The sequence below is a fragment of the Petromyzon marinus genome, chromosome 71 (assembly GCF_048934315.1).
Source record: "Petromyzon marinus isolate PM22_M1 ecotype Great Lakes invasive population chromosome 71, UKy_Petmar_22M1.pri1.0, whole genome shotgun sequence".
NCBI lineage: Eukaryota > Metazoa > Chordata > Hyperoartia > Petromyzontiformes > Petromyzontidae > Petromyzon > Petromyzon marinus.
In genome coordinates, this window is record NC_133737.1 from 4,365,560 (window position 1) to 4,382,786 (window position 17,227).

A 17,227-nucleotide genomic window follows, 5' to 3' on the forward strand; every position below is an offset into this window, starting at 1 on the left:
TGATGTGGTGCGAAGTGCCCCCGTTTGTGACGTGGGATGGGACCCCCTTGTGGTGTGGGGCGGCCCCCCCATTGTAGTGGGGGGTGGGGATTGGGGGGTGGGCCTTCCCGTGAGCCCATCACTTCTCCCCTTCCTTTGTCGCGGGGGTGTGGGCCCCCCGGTCCTGTCTCGCTCCGCCGCATTACGAGGGTGAGGCGGTGTGCGAAACTGCTCCATGGCACACCGGCGATTGTGTGTGCTGCCTCAGCCCCTGGGCCGTTGCCCCTGGTGACTCGCCGGCGTTTCAGGTAAATAGTGACGTCACCCCCAGCCGCAACGTCACCCCCGACCGCGAGGCCATTTCTGTCCGCGACGTCACGTCCGTCCGTGACTCGATCCCTGGCCCCGTCGCAATCCCCCGCAGGGTTCTTGGCCCCGGCATGGTCCCCGGCCTCGTCGCAATCCCCGGCAGGGTCCTTGGCCCCGGCGCGATCGCGGGCAGTGTCCCCGGCCCCGGCGCGGTCCCCGGCCCCGGCGCGATCCCCGGCACTGGCGCGATCCCCTTCCCCCGACTAGGACGGTGGAGCCCAGGGCCCGACACCGATGGCGCCCACAACGAGGAGGCCCCCGGTGAGGTCGCGGGAGTGTGGATTTCTGGCCCAACTGGCCGGACAGGACGGTGTCACTCGCCTGGTTCCTGTCTGTGTTCGGCATCCGGCGGGTTCCAGGTGGAGTTGGCAGCCTCCGGCTCCATGCGGCACCCCCTCGCCACATGCCCCTCTCGACCACAACGGTGGCAGACCCACGGGGCATTTCGTCGGGGTGGCTCGGTGCGGTGTTGTAGAGGCGGCTGCCAGCAGCGCGGTGGCTGGTCTCGCCCCTGGTCTCTCTGCTCCGCCAGCCCCCGGATCGCCGCGTAGACCTCCCGTAGCGATGGCTCCGACTCAGACGCTGGAGGTCCGTTCCCAGCTGCCACGTAGGCAGCCTGTGGCGACAGTGCAGGTTCGGCGGTTGGCGACGCTGGTGCCGGTAGCTCGGCAGTAACGGCCCGGCTGCTCCCCCCCGCCATGCCAGCCACCTGGCCGACGGGTAGTGCCCGGCCAATGACCTGTTCATGGGCTTGTAGGATCCGGGCGGCCCACAGCGAGATACGTTCCTCTGGCATCACGACCGGCATTACAACGCCGGCGTGGCAAGCGTAGGCTATGAGGTGCTCGACCACGAGGTTTTTGAGCGCCTTGTCAGCCAGGCGAGGGAAAGCTCTCCTCGCCAACACGAGCAGCGCACTCCTGTAGGCTAAAGGGGACTCTATAGCCCCCCTGCTGGTGGTCCTGGAACCATCTAAAGGTGCCCTCAGCTGGGCAGTAGATCTCCCCCAAAGCCTCGTAGGCCGCCTGTAGCGTGGTCTTGCTGTGCGTGGGGAGGTGTAAGAGGCAAGCGCATCGTCGTCTAGAACGGATGGCAATGCTTGTAGCGCCTCTTCGTCTGACCATTCTAGAGCGTGGAAGGCAGCCTCGAATCGCCGGCGGACCCCCCATAGGGAGCCGCCACAGTAGCTCCTAAAGTGCCCTCTCCACGGGAGCCATGCGGTCCTCCATGGGGTCCTCCATGGGGTCCTCCATGGGGTCCGGGCCCCCTGCTGCTGCTCCTGGTAACAGGCCCCCTTGTTGCCCTGGACGTGGAGGATCCCCGGCCCCTGCTTCCTCTTCTGTTGGCTCTCTACTGCGGAGGTCCTTCTTTGTAGCCATTGTAAATCCCACCGCTACCACCAGATGTAAAGGAGAGCCGACACAAGGTTGCAGGGGGTTCGTCGTTTATTCCTTCCTTCAGTCCACACTCGTCCCCAGCCTTCTCAATCTCGTTCCCGCCAAGATCTCCCCTCTTCCCGCCCGTTCTCTCTCTCATATCTCCTCGCTTGCTCCTCCCCCTGTCCCGTCCCACTCCCCCTCCTTTTGGTGGGAATCCTTCCCCTAACATCCCTTAAAGTAGCTTCGCCGATAATAGACGGACTAAACATTAAGTGTGTTAACCCCGATGGTGCTCGTTAACAAAGAAGTGCCTCCAAGTCTTATCGTCTCCGAGTTAGTCACTACACATGCCATGATATATGCAGGTTAAGGCCATATGAAGTGTCAAACACCCGCCGGCAGGAGGTCATGGGGCAAACCCAGGTGCCATGGGTTGACTGATTGAGATGACTGGCTGATGCACCACCTGTGCCCCCCTACTATGCCAACATTGTACACGCACACAGTTTGTACACATGCACACAGTATACAAACATAGTGTATACAAACAGTGTATACCAGGGACGTGCGATCAGAGGAGGCAGGGGAGGCAGAGCCTCACCTGTCATACTCCAATGAAAATAGCTGTTACGAAAAATAAAAAAAATATAATCAAATAAAATAAATATTAAGATTTTCCACTGATCTGTGTTATAAATGTCATTTCTGTATGATTCCAATAATTTTTATAGTCAAAATCGCCAAATTTGTGGAGCTCCGCTGCAAATATAGGAAGACACGAGAGGTGAGGCAGAGATGAACTCAGCCTCCCCTCTGATTGCGCAACCCCTCAGTAACTGGATGGAGCGCGGGCAATTAGCGAGTGCCTGTTACTATCTCAGTATGTCACCAATGTAATGTTTGTAGACCCCTTCAATTCATGTCCTCGCCTTCCATACTCCAGGTAACTTTAACGTATGTGTATAAAGATATTTAGGCTCGCTGGTCTCGTCATGAAACTGCAATGAAAAAGCACCAGGGGAGGCAGCTATCACATCTGCCTCACTGAGGGGGACGTGTCTAACACGCCCCTCCGTGAGGCCACGCCCTCCTCTGTGTGAATCTGGCTCTGACACTAGCCAGTACCCCAGCCATTGACCTCACCGCACGTCACTGGTGTATACACAATAATGTCCGCGTTGTTGAGCTCATGCACCCAAGGAGTCTCTCTTCAAGAGTGGGAGCAAAGATACGCCCAATCACTGGCGGACCATTCACATAATTTATTCATATTGGTTCTTTCGGTAAAGTCACGTAGAAGGGAAACAAAAAAAATATGAAACAATAAAATTCTCACGACGTTTCGACTGCAACACAAGCAATCATCATCAGGTGTGAAACCCACAACAAGAAAATATTAAAATTTTGCTTGTGTTGCAGTAGAAACGTCGTGAGAATTTTGTTTTATATTTTTATTTTATTGTTTCCCTTCTACGTGACTTTACCGAAAGAACCAAGAATATTAATCCCTGCGGTCACGAAAGCTTTAAATAAAAAATAATTTATTCAGTTACACAGCCGTTCATTGTGGGGGGAGTGTGTTGTACCCCGCAAGTGACGTCATGTCACCTCCTGCTGTCGCGTGACGTCACGAGATACCAGGAAGCCGCCTGGACTCGCGCGCACTCACTGAGATCCGAGGTGAGAAGTTCACATCGTGGTTGTTGCCGTGGTGGTGGTTGTTGTTGCTGTTTACCCAGGTAGAGCCTCCTCTCGTAGGGATATCAATTCAGTAGCAGCGAGTATGGAATCGATGTCCAGGTTGGAACATTACAACGCGGGGCTTAGCCATGCGAGGCCTTGCCTCCTGCCCTCGCCTGATTGCATTTGCTTTAATTATCTGTTTAAGTTTAATTTGTCTTCACCTGGCTCACTACTTTGAAACTTTTTTCTTTTAAATATTTCTACAGTTTTTAATCTTACCAGGGCCAAGCCCACTTGAGCTGCTACACCGCTCTTTTTCAGAAGCGACCTGCCCACAACAAAGTGGCTTATCAACGTGTGGCAATGTCTGTCTGTCAAATACTCTAAACGCGTGGTGATGTTGACTCTAAATGTGGAGGGGAAAACCGGAGGATCCGGAGGAAAATCCACGCGACCACGGGAAGAGAGACACGTAAACACCACATACAATAATACAGGTTTGTTTGGGTTAGATCGCGTAAAATATAAATGTGTCGTTAAACCCGCCACCACCTGACAGCCAAAGAATAAGGTTTGTCATGTAAACAGAACGTGGCCAATTCGTCACGAGTACAGCACACAGGTTGTGTGTTGGAGATCCAAAGCCACAACATTTACAATGTGAGTACGACGTTTCACCAGTAATTACAACCAGCTTGGCTTTGTGGGAGTATAAATCGGGTCGCTGGGTTCATAGCGCAGCACGCTAATTGTTGCACTACCACTTCCCACTCACGCACAAACATCGTAAGTATAGTATTCAGTACTAGCTAAGTTACCCGGCTTCGCACAGGGGGTTCAGTAATCAAACACTAAGAGTAATGTCCTGCCATGCTGGCTTCATTAGAATTATTGAATTTTGCCAATGAAGTCTGTAAATGTGTGTATTTTATATTCTTAGCTCTTTCGGTAAAGTCACGTTGAAGGTAAATAATAAAATATATAAAACAATAAAAAAATTCTCACGACGTTTCGACCATAACACAAACGGTGTTATACAATTGCAGGGCTTGTTTCATAATGACAGCGTTTAAATTTGTTACCCTTGGAGAGCTTCAGGATAGACAATGTTGGATGTTTTGCCATCAAGTGGGTTTAAGTGAATGAAGCTTAAATTTCGGCATACACATTGACAGCAAATTGGCGGAAGAGCTCTTTGCATCTCAAGAAGAGATTGAAGCTGCCGTTTCGCACCATGATCTTGAAGGCAAAGACGTCCATGGCGGAAATCTTTTTTTGTGTTGGTAAGCCTGTTGCTGGGTCAGTTTGGCGGAGTAGGAAATGGTAGCCATCACCTTACAGGATTTGCATCTTGGTGTTGATGACATTTTTGCAGTGCTGTTGAGCCTGTCACCTATTGTCAGACATGCAAGTATATCTGTGGTAATGTAGGTAGAGTATTACGTAGTGACAGCAGACTGCCAATGCGATTATGTACCTGGCCCTGGACTTTAAATGTGGGCATGTAGACAGATGTCGGGATGAGTTGGTTGTTGCCACAACATGTAATTTGGAAGCATGAGTTATATCTTCTATTGTTTCAGAATTTGCTTGCATATAGGCAGTGTTGGCAGTTATCAATACCTAAATAGGCTTGGGATGGTCATTAATTGTAGGGAGCTGAACCATAGTGCTGTTGCAGCATAGCCCTGGAGAGTCTCCTTTCCATGTCAATGCATTGCAGTAACTGCAAAAAGTAGGCGTGAAACCAATGGCAACTAATGGATCAGAAGTGTAAATGAAGTGAGGAATGTATGGAAAAAAATACTTTTCCTTTTGACTGCAGGGTAGACACCTGGTTGCAGCCATTGTAGTGCTGTTTGCAAGCTGCCTTGCTTGTTGGTGGATTGGAGTTTGATTAGCTGTGGCAGCAGCCATTTGTGCTGTGTTAGTATTCTGTGTAGCTCACTGATGTTGAGGAGTTGCTTTCGATGTAGGTGCAGGCAAAGCAGCACTTTTCGCATGCTGTCTTGCTTCTTGCTGGACTGGAGATTCATAAGCTGTAGGTGCAGCCATTACAGCACTTGTACGAATGGCATCAATTATTGTTATCGCGTTTGGTGATGAGAAATGCAGGTTTTCCGCAAGGCACATGAAGGTAAAAGTTAATATGCAGAAAAAAGTAAATAATGAGTGTGTGAGTGAATGCTGTGGTGAAATTGTTAATGAAATGATAGTCGGATGTGTAATCGTAGCAATTCGAAGACATCCGCAAACGAACTAAATATAAGGATGTAAGTTGTTAGAGGTAGTAATTTTTACGTAGTGATTGAAGTGGGTATGAATAGTATGTGTGTGGTGGTGTGTGTACATATATAATTATGTAAATGCGAGTGTGTGTATGTTCATCCTTTTTATTCCTTACAAAGCGATATAGACTTGATGTATTTAGTCGTAGCTGTTTTATAGCGTCTGTTGTGTAGAAGGAGGTAGTGCTTGTACTTAGATGTAGATATTTACATGGTTTTTATAAATATTGCAGTATATTAGAGGTGAACCATGCAAGGACAGTAAGGAGCCGGAAGTGGATGAATTTTACGGCAAAAATGCAGGCCTGATAATATGGGAGTGTTGCGTCGGTTCGCGTATGCACACACCGCCGGTATCCACGTACCTGCCGTTCGCCTGTATCCACTTACCTGCAGTTGCAGCCAGAGGTCGGTAGGGTGTGCTAGCCAGTACAAGGGGATAGGGAGCCGGCCCCAGGGGAGGCTGGGTTCCCCTTCCCTACCCCAGGTGGGGGGCTGGGAGGGGGCCCTTTCAGGATCTTCTGGAAGGTTCCAGAAAGGGGGCGGTTCCAGGGGCGGACGGTCCCCTGGAGGTGTATAAAAGGGGCACCCCAAGCACAGCTCGAGGAAATTCTACGAAGATTAAAGACTGAAGACCAGCTAGACTAAGACCCTGGGACCTCGAGCCCACTGCCCTTGTAAGAGCCGGGTCGAGCTTGGACCAGTGGTTGGACCCGTACCTTGGCTGGGTCGGGTCAGGGTAGCCTCCCTAGTCAGGACCCTGGGACCTCGAGCCCAACGTCCTTCTAAGGGCCGGGTCGAGCTGGGACAAGTGGTCGAGACCTGTACCTTGGCTGGATCAGGTCAGATAGCCTCCTCTAGGGCACTGATAGCCGGAGGGCTTGAGAATTGGGTTGGCAGTGTATGAGTCACGATAGCCCGGAGGATAGGGGACATTAAGGGAGTTAACTGTTAGTTTATGAATAAACCGTGTTGCCTTTACGACAACGTCTCCGTCTCCATAAGAACTCACTACAGAAGGATAACGTGGTAAATGAGAAAAAATATAGCAGTGCAGTGCAGACACATTTCATGGTGAGTGCATGGAATTGTAGTATGGGGCTATCCATTTAGTACGTACGCATCGAGTGGGGAGGGGGATTAACCAAAATGCGTACGCTTGCTTATGGGGGGTCTACTGATAATGTACGTATGTTTAGGAAATGGGGCGGGGGGGGTGAAGCCTCGATAATAATTTGCCTACATTGGCCTTCAAATGAGCCACAGTTCAGTTTCTTCAGCTGTCAAACAAGTATTACCAGGAGAAGTAGGACTGTAGGAGAGGTGTCATTTGTATGCCACCATGCCCCTGACTGCTCGCTATCACGCAGCTCAGCAGTGAGTCTGACAGTCTAGCGGCCTGCCCCATGGATTACACATCCTTCAATCTGGCCTCATTGCAGACTGCCGCTGGCTCAAGATTTTAGCTGCCTCAGGCCAGTGTAAAACGACACCAGTGCATTCACACTACTGAGTCATCTGACAGTGAGAACAATCAAAAGCTGGATGATGACGTCAGCGATGCTGTAGATATTGAGACGGCGGCCAAGAAGACTGCAGCAAACGCTGCTGTGCTTCAGCCTGACATTGAGCGTGTTGACGAAATACGTAACCTGTTCGACTGGGTTCAGTCGGGCGTTTGAACCTAGCGGACACTAGACAAACTTTTTAACGGTACACAACTTAATTCTTTAATGCAGCCGGCGGTGGACTATCTGTTTGCTTAAACACGTTAATATTATTAACTAGCTTGTTTGCCCGTCCTAGGACGGAAGCTGTAATATTGAGGAATTTTTTTGGCAGAGTATAATTGTATCTTGTGTAAATTTAATGGCAGTGAATCTTGCGCAAAAGTATGTCATCAAACACTTCACTGTAGCACTGTGTTAATGGAAGTGAATCTGGAAGAAAACGAAGTCATAAAACACTTCACTGCAGTTCACTAGCACTATATTAATAGCAGTGATTCTTGCATGAAACTATGCCATAAAACACCTCACTTGACGTCACTAGCAATGTATATAACTGACCTTCAATTTGTTCAAATTAACTGCTCTGATACTTTATTCTCTTCTGCTTTCAGTCGCTGGGGTTGAAATCAATTGGAATTCGATACAATATCTGGAAAATCACTGAGAAATGTCTATTTTACCATAATGTAGAAGCATAAATTAGACTTACTATTGTCTAAAGTGCTGAAGAAATAAATAAAGACACCAAATCCACTTTGTTGCTGTGTATAAATATTTATTAGATGCATTTGCAATATAGAAACGTCAAACTTAAAGCGAATTTGTGAAAACAAATGTATTTCCGCTCGACCTTGTGCGTGAGTTAATGATGGGGGGGGAGGGGTGCAGCATTTAGAGTGACGTTACGCACGTTACACAAACAGACATTCTTGGTTCATTATAGTAGAAATCCTTGATCGTTTCTGCGTGGATTAAATATCGGCCATTCGGGGTGGGGGGGGGGGGCATCAAGCATACGTACGCAGGTGGGGTGGGGGGGGTAAAAAGTATGTGTGCATACAGGTAGGGGGGGAGAGGTCAAGTTTTGACAGATTTTTGCATATGTACTAAATGGATGGCCCCTATATGAAATGTCATAATGTGGTTTGCGTGGGTGGGAAACCGGAAGTAGTGACAATGCCCCGGGTTTTAACACATGACAAGAGAAAGAGAGGGGGGTAGGTGAGGAGCGGGGGGGTTGGAGTGTGCAGGTGTTACAGGTGTTGAAGGTGAGCAGGTAAGCTAAAAAATAGAGCAAAAACACACTATCTCACCCATGAGAGCACATGGAAAATTTGAGTTGTGTAGGTTTCATGGTGTTGGCGCAATTTGGTTCACAAAAAAGTACACATGCGCAAAGCCTGCTTTATTTATATAGATTTATACTATTTTTTGTCTTGTACATTTTTATGTTTACGGTTTCTCAATGTTTATTTCAATTGTTTAGTTTTTAGCTTATTTGGAATACAGTACAGTGCTTATTTCAATTGTGATGTAAATTTTAGTTTCCGTTTACCTAACGCCTTTATGTAGGTAAGCCTTAAGTATTGAATATTGCACTTTTACCTTTCGCGCGGCACTTTCCAAGAACTTAACCTCTGCGATATTCAAGGGGCTGCTATATGTTGCATCATTTGACTACAGCAGAGGAGTACCGATTTTTAGCAGGAACTAGACCTCTGCTTTCTTGATTTAATTAAGGCCTATAGTACCATAAAGAGGCTTGGGGCTTTGGGTTGTTTGTTTTAAATATTATTGCTGCTCTGCTCACATGTGTTGAGTATTTTTATGATTTTGGGCACGCCCATGTAAAGCTGTGTGACCAGGAGTCGGAGCCATTTCCTGTTCAAATTTGCTTGTGACAGAAATTAACTCTGGCCCGATGCATTAAATTACATAGCATCTTCAATAATTGTTGTTTGAGAAGCTCACAATGGCAATATTAATACATTAGTTTCGGTTACAATGATATGCTAATCAATACCTGGCTATAGTTAAGGGATTGTTCCCTACTGGTCAACCATGTTACATCTGCTGATGATCTGGTATTAGCTACTCAATCAGTTGGCATTAGGGAATCTTGTTCTGCACCTGGATAATTCCATCATGAAATGGGGCCTTGCATATGTTCCACAAAAATCACCTGCCTGGGAATTTCATGTCATACAACACTGTACTTGCTCAACTCCCCATAAATAATTAATCAGGCAGTTCTACAAGTGATGGAGGAGATCCCATACCTGGTTTATGTGTTCACGACCAGCTCTGGTTTGACAGCCAAAGTCTCACTTCATTCTTTCATTAGACTGTAACACTGTGGAAGCTGCCTGGACTTTTGCTCCATATAAAACTGTGAGTGCATCGCCAACATCTAGTCCATCTGAGACCATCCCTCTCCCAGCCATACTGGCATTGCACGTGCCCCTCACCCTTCATCCTGTGGATGGTTGGTGCACAGGACGGCGCCACGTAGCCATTCCAGACTGGGCTCCAATGGCTTACGTGGGTCACCAAGCTGCCAGGCGCTTGTTGGCGAACACCTCCCCCAGGCCCCGTTTCATTGTGATATCAATATAGAATATCTGTAAGGATGCCCCCCAATAGACTTCCCCTCACACTCTACCAGGCACGTCCCACTGGGGGAAGACCCCGCGGCCGACCCAGGACACTTTGGTGGGACTATGTCGTTCAGCTAGCCTGGAAATGCCTGGGAATTCCCCAGTAAGAGCTAGAGTCTGTTGCCAGGGAAAGGGAGGTCTGGGCTACCCTACTCAATGTGCTGCCGCCACAACCATCACCAGGACAAGCGGATTTAGAAACGAACAAAGCTGCGAGTCTTCTTGGCCACAGATATGACTCCTTTCTCTGTGGATGCAAAATATTAACTTATTTTAAGGACCGTCTGTGCTTCATACCATGAAGGCTGGCCTGCCTATGATCCCTCTATTGAACCAGCCAATATTGTATTAGAACCTTAGGGGCTAAACAGGCATAGCATTGGCTAGTTAATAGATTGGAGGATGTGGAGGTGATCAGACCTGCTGATGACTGGCACCAGGAGTGTGGAGGAGGCCTGTGACTTAGGCTACAGGGCAGTTTTTGAGGTATTTACTCTGCACCAACGATGAGGTCAGAGGAGCGATGCTCACGTGAATGGGTGGAATGCTGGGTGCTGAAAATGCAGCAAGACAGCGGGGAGTCCAGCTGGTGCATCTGTAAATCATCTCAGTCAGTCATCCCTTGACACCTGGAACATTCCCATGACCTGCTGACAAGTGATCCACACTTACATGGCATTAAATTACACCTATCATTGCATGAGCACTGTGACAAGTTTACTTCATGTGCAATGTGCGTGTAAGAGTTTATCTACGTGGGGAGCGGTGACACAGTTATTTCACTGCATTATGAACTCAACAATTAGAATTTGATTATCGCCGACAGCAAACACGATTGATAAGTGAAAACTGAACTTATTGTAGCACTCCACTATATTGATTGGTCATAAATTAATTACTTGGTGTTGTGAGATAGCATTGATACTGAGCAGATGAAGGCGGCCAAGCATGTTTTTGGACACACCACCACCGTTTTACCATGCCAGTGTGTGACAGTGTCAAGTTTGTATTTGCTGTAAAGTATATTAACTCTTTTGAACACAGAGGTAAGATCAAAACAATACTCTTTGGTTCTATTTGGTAAAGTCACGTAGGTAAAAAATAAAATAACAAAAAATCACGACGTTTTGGCCACAACACAAGTGGCCTTCATCAGGTGAAGGGATTGGACTGTCCAGAGGACAGCGTTGGAGTGAAGACAGCAAGCCCAGGTCGCGTCCTTTAAGCTGTGTGGGAGGAAACAAAAAACGCCTTGACAAAGGAATTAGCATAAAATTATTTACTGGACCGGCACGGTGGGGGGGGGGGGGAGTTTACATAATGTTGGTGTGAAGGGAAATAAGCTGCTGTGAAAGTTTGGAATACCAATACTTAAATAAATATACTGTACCATTGAAAATTAGTTTAATATTTGGTTTGATTTAGAACATCTTTCCAATGATTGCTTGATTTGAAACCATCCTCTCAGTTGAAATTGTGTCTGTGTTTGTAAATCTGAATTGCCTTGTGGACAAATCTCTGATAAAAACCCGTGGGTTTGCAGAGAACCTTGGTATCGGAGAAAACTATATCGTGATCACCCACAGCGTTGTAACAGTGATCAGCTACGGCAGAAGAATTCGTTCTGCCGTGTTTCAAATCTGATTTGTGCTCACTAATTCGGTCAGAGACATGTCGTTTCGTCTCCCCGATATAGCAGTCACCACAGGTGCAGCTCAGTTTGTAAACCCCGGGTACTGTAAGTCAGGAACAACATCCTTCACGGATGGGATCAGGTCACGGTTTTTGTGTCCTGTATTGAACCGGACCAGGATCTTGTGTTTGTTTATAATTTTGGAGATCTTTTTAGTAACGCCTGCTATATATGGTAGTGTGATGGTTTTGACCGGAGTATCAAGTGGTTGTTTCTGTATGGAGGGAGAAAAAGCTTGGCGGATGGTACGGTCAGAGTATCCGTTTCTCTTGAGGGCCAGGTGTACATGTTTTAATTCACTGGTCAGGTGGTGTTGTGGTATAACGTTTTGATGAGAGAATTATTTTGAGCTGGGTGGTGGTGGGATTCAGGTTTCAAGTAGGAATCTGTGTGGGTGGGTTTCCTGTAGACAGAATACCCCAGTGAGCCATCAGGTCTCCTCTCAAACAGAACATCCAAGAACGGCAACTTGCCATCTTTTTTCCACTTCCATGGTGAATTTGATGGTGGGATGTCTAGAATTGATGTGGTGTAAAATGGATCCTTGCAGTCACGAAAGCTTCAAATCTAGAATGAAAACAATAGTTTATTTTAGTTTTCCTCTGGAACTTTTATGAGCATGGTAACAGTCATATAATGAATACAGCACATATGCAGCTGAATTAAATCTGTTCATCCGAGCATTCAAGCAAATCTGAGCCTGGCTTCACCTAAGTTGCGATTGAACGTTAATTTATATATGAATGCAAAATACAAGTAGTATTTTCAACACCCTTTGCTATGTAAGCTGAAATTTGCTGAAATACATATTTCTTTCGTAGCCTAAATTGTGTGCTTTGAGTTTTGGGTAAACATTCATTTTGAAGATTACTAGAGCTTCTAGCCATATTTCTAACCACTTGCCCTCTCATTGTGTGCCTTAACAACCCGTGTGATGATTTGGGGGATCTCTTTCACTATATCATGAATATATGAATAAGTATAGAAATGAAAGTCATGTGTGACTGTGTATATTTGCATTCATCTGTGACTTGATACTGACGTAGGTGTTGATATTTATTTTTTCTGTCTGCAGCTGACGACGCGTCCTCTGCCACTTTGCTGTGCAGAATTGGTCTGATGCAGCAAAGGCACTCAGCTCAGCTTAGTCAACAATGCGACCAGTATGGAAACAGCACGGATCGTACCGGACATTTGACACATCACCAGAGAAATCGCACAGGAGAGAAACCCTTCAAGTGCACTGTGTGTGAGAAGACATTTGCACGGTCATCAATTCTTCAGAGCCACCAGAGAACACACACGGGAGAGAAACCCTTCAAGTGTACTCTGTGCAGGAAGGCGTTTGCAGAGTCATCACATCTTAAAATACACCAGAGAACACACACGGGAGAGAAACCCTTCAAGTGCAGTGTGTGTGGGAAGGCATTTTCAGATTCATCACATCTTAAAAGACACCAGAGAACACACACGGGAGAGAAACCCTTTAGGTGCACTCTGTGTGGGAAGGCGTTTACAACGTCATCACATCTTAAAATACACCAGAGAACACACACAGGAGAGAAATCTTTCAAGTGCACTGTCTGTGAGAAGGCATTTGCATGGTCATCAGTTCTTCAGATCCACCAGAGAACACACACAGGAGAGAAGCCCTTTAGGTGCACTCTGTGCGGGAAGGCGTTTGCACAGTCAACACATCTTAAAAGACACCAGAGAACACACAGGCATCAGAAGATCTCCAAGGAGTGTAGTCTGACATCGACTTGTGAAAGTCAAAGTGCTGCAATGAGCCCATCCCTCATGAAACAAGAACCAGAAGAAAATCCCAGCTTGGACACTTTAAAAGGTATCAAGGTGAAATATGAAGATGCGATTGTGAAATGTGAAGAAGTGACAGTGAAGAGCGAAGAAGTGAAGGTAAAATATGAACATGAATATTCAACTCCGAAATCAGACCTTCACATCGATGGAGGCAACGTGAAGCAGGAGGAGAATGCTTACTCTGATACAGAGCGAGGCAACTCCCAGGAGTTTGTGGAAGTGGAGGTGTGGGTGGACTTCTTAGACAATACAGAGTTAAATGGAGACCCGGTAGATGTGTAAGCTTGAGACAATGAAGCTCCAATAGATTCACCTTTGTCACAGGCCTGTAATGAAAGAATGTGAAGTTGAACATTCAAATCCAAGGTTCAGCCTGCAGAGGAAGAACAGCCAGTATTTGTGGACCTGTGGGTTGGGTAGGTCTCTAACCAGGAGTGAGAGCCAATAAGCTCCCAAGCATTCACTGTGATAAATATGGTGCTTGCTTAATTGCCCCAGCGACTTATATCATATCTCATCAGAAATACTCGGAAGAGCACCCTCAAGTAGCAACTGCCCCCGTGTGGCAACAGGTGGCCCTGCACCAGCCTGCATGTAGGCATGAGTTTGTGAGTAGGGGGCGATAATTGGTGTGTAATCTCCGTCATGTAATTTCTGGATAATATTTGCAATGACTTAAGCGTTTTGAATGACGCAATATTATGCTTTACATCCACTGTTAAGCAGACTGTGCATATTTTGGTTAATGTTACTGTAGTAGCCAGGTGTGCCTGTCAGATTTTAACCTTGAATTTCTGCAATAAATAAAGAATGCGCTATCACTTGGCTTCCCTCAATCTGAGTGTAGGCATGCCAACCTGAATGTTTCTAACCGGCGCAGATGTTCCATTTAGAGGGATCTACGTTTCACATGCCTGTAGAAGGGAGGGCATGACTGGCCGAGAAGACCCGAAGCTTCGTGCGGTCCGACAGACCAGGTAGCTTCCACTCAGCATTGCGCAGCTGATAAGATGCCGCCCGACTGATTCGGACCACCCATACAGAGCGTACACACACATACACAGTGTAGACATGTATTGTGTACACACAATGTACACACACAGCATACACACACACACACAGAGCGGACACACAGTCTGCACATACAGATTGTATAAACACATTAACAAGAACAACAAACGCCATTTGCCACTAAGTGGAGGTGACGTCACCACGGCGCTTGTGCCAGGCTATGTGCACGTTAAGGCTACTTGAAGTGTCGAACGCCCGCCAGCAGGAGGGGGCAGACTTAGGTGCCATTGGTCGACTGATTGAGATGACTGGCCGATGCACCACCTGTGCCCCATACTGTGCCAACTGTACGCACACTGTTAACACAGTTTGTACACACAGTACACACTGTTCACACACGCTGTATACACGCAATAATGTTCACGTTATAATAGGGGTTTTCCCCTTTTTTCTGGCAACAATACTGAAACCTTTTTACAATTATTCATGTCTGCATTAACCACAATACCTGCAGTCAAAATGCAAACAAAAGACATACTATGATAATATATGCATTGTCCATGAAACTGATTGGTCCACACCAAGGGACGGCTTTCTTTTGAGCCTCGACCCAATTGGTCCTCGACCAGATGATGCCAAAAGGCTCATCTTGTCGAACTCTTGTCGAACTCTTATTCTTGGAATTGTCAAAACAGTACTCCTGGAGATGTTCTCCTCATTGATCCGTCCATTTAACCCTCAATTATTACATTTGTTAAACTGGGTAACAGAGCAATCGATTAATTCTTCATTGTAAAGCGAGCATATACGGCGATAGGAAAAAGTCCTTAAAAATGAATGTAACAATATTAATACGAACAGCAATAAAGAAACATGTCCCGAAAGCAAATGTAGACCTCAATGAATTCATTGGTAAGATTATGCAATTAACGAAATGTCTTAGAACAATGGTGTGCGGCAGTGTGCCTACTTGTATAGCAAATTCTTATCAATTGGTTACGGCTTCAATAAATTCGCGGGCAAGATTCTGTGATCAAAAGAAACATTTCATCACGATAGTCTCCCTGTGAGTGTGTAGATTCGTAACGTGGGTTTCTAAATGTTTAGTTTCATCAATTAATTCATTGGTACAGTCATGCAATTAACAAAAACAATGACTAAAATACTTCTAAATGACCATATCCATGTAACTCAATGGGCAGCAATGCTTTTCATGATCAGCTAATAGTTGATGCACCACCTTAGGATGGCCACCCATTTTTTAAACACAAAGAGAACTTTGGAGTACTCTTATTAGTCCCGATATGTGCGTCATGTGTGTAGTGTTGACAAAGGAGGCAGAGGCTTCTTCGTAGGCAACACTGTTTATTTACTCTAACGTCAGAGAATGTCCCTACCACAGAGAGGTAACGACCTCTCCCACCCGATAGCCTAGAGGATGATACGTCTTCATACTTAGTGTGCCCTCACATTATACTCTGCTTAATGGGTACGGCCACTGGGCCGTTCGGACCTGGCACTGACAAGGGGCTGGAGGTCGGAAGTCCCAGGGCACTATCTCGATGGCTTGAGTCTTGAGGTGAGTGCGGACTGACTCATGCTGGGAGAGCTGCCCTTTATATCCTTCCCCTCCCAAGCGTCCTGTCTCTCGAGAGAGGGTCTGGGTCCAACCGTTGCCCCCCCCCCCAGCCCCCTCCCTCAGTGGGCTCTGGCCCCCTCACCCCTGGTCAACGGATATTGTAGTCGTGACTCGTACAATACTGCTATGCAGGTAAGTATACATCTGGCACGTAACAATGCCGCTACATCACCCCTCCCGTCGTAGCACACAGCCGTCTCGGCTGTAACAAATCTCAATAACAAGGTAACAGTAACAAACATACACAAAATAAAAAAAATGCTGCCTTTGAACAAGAACGCAAAAGCCGGTGAATCACCCCCATTAAATGCCCTAACCCACATATCCGATGTAAAATACAACGTTTTAATAAATGAATCAATGAACGACATGTTTGTGTGGTGTCGATTGCCACGCTGTGTGGGGGGGGGAGAGAGCGGGGTGTCAACGAAATCGCAGGGTCTTTGATCTTGTCCTTGTGGCTGGTGCAGCCTCTGGCTGTGCCTGTGGGGACTGGGCCGGTGGCGACGCTAGTTTGTTATATTCAATCCAGGACGTTAGTTAAAAATTGCTGCCACAAACTTTTATGATCATCAAAATGGTATAGCTTGTAAGCGTGTGTACGTACACTGCTGTGTATGTACACTCATGTGTGTATATATGTACTTCTGCATTTATGTATACCATAAACCATAACATAGAACACAACCACAGCAAGACGAGCAATCGTGTGTGTACTTACACGTATGTGTATATGTATGCAGGTACAATCGTGCGTGTTCGCGGTGGAACGCAATCCTTGTGTACGTACACTGCTGTGTTTGTACATTCACGTGTGTATGTACACTGCGTTGTATGTCTGTATGTATGTACACCCCTGTATATGCACACTCGTGTGTGAATGCGCACCGCTGTATATACATCGTGTTTGGATGCACACTCGTGTGCGCATGTCTACTCGTCCGTGTTTTTTTTAAGAAAGCATATGGTAGCAATAATGAACGATCAGTCAGCTTTTAAAACAAATCAGGTCTTTATTAATCTGCAACAATATTAACGTTAAAACTCGCATCAAAATCTTTATTAATTCACTTTTTCAAACAATTAACGAACCAGGAAAATTATTTCACTTTAATTAATTCAACAGTTATAAAATATTCTCAAAATCAAACACGTAAACGTCTTAATCATTCCCAATTGACGTCCTCATCGATTGAA

General features: G+C 46.5%; 1 protein-coding gene across 1 annotated transcript; it reads left to right on the top strand.

Annotated features, from left to right (window-relative positions):
- Nucleotides 1–3,446: 3,446 nt before the first annotated feature.
- On the top strand, nucleotides 3,447–14,201 carry LOC142906874 (uncharacterized). The gene is made up of 2 exons (XM_076055587.1): nucleotides 3,447–3,466; nucleotides 12,635–14,201. Exon 2 carries the CDS (start codon nucleotides 12,679–12,681, stop codon nucleotides 13,660–13,662), a length of 984 nt encoding a protein of 327 aa, XP_075911702.1. The 5' UTR covers nucleotides 3,447–3,466; nucleotides 12,635–12,678; the 3' UTR covers nucleotides 13,663–14,201.
- Nucleotides 14,202–17,227: the final 3,026 nt, after the last annotated feature.

What these genes read in the sequence shown, in the direction of transcription:
- LOC142906874 (XM_076055587.1), top strand. Translation starts at nt 12,679, where the DNA reads ATGCAGCAAAGGCACTCAGCTCAGCTTAGTCAACAATGCGACCAGTAT.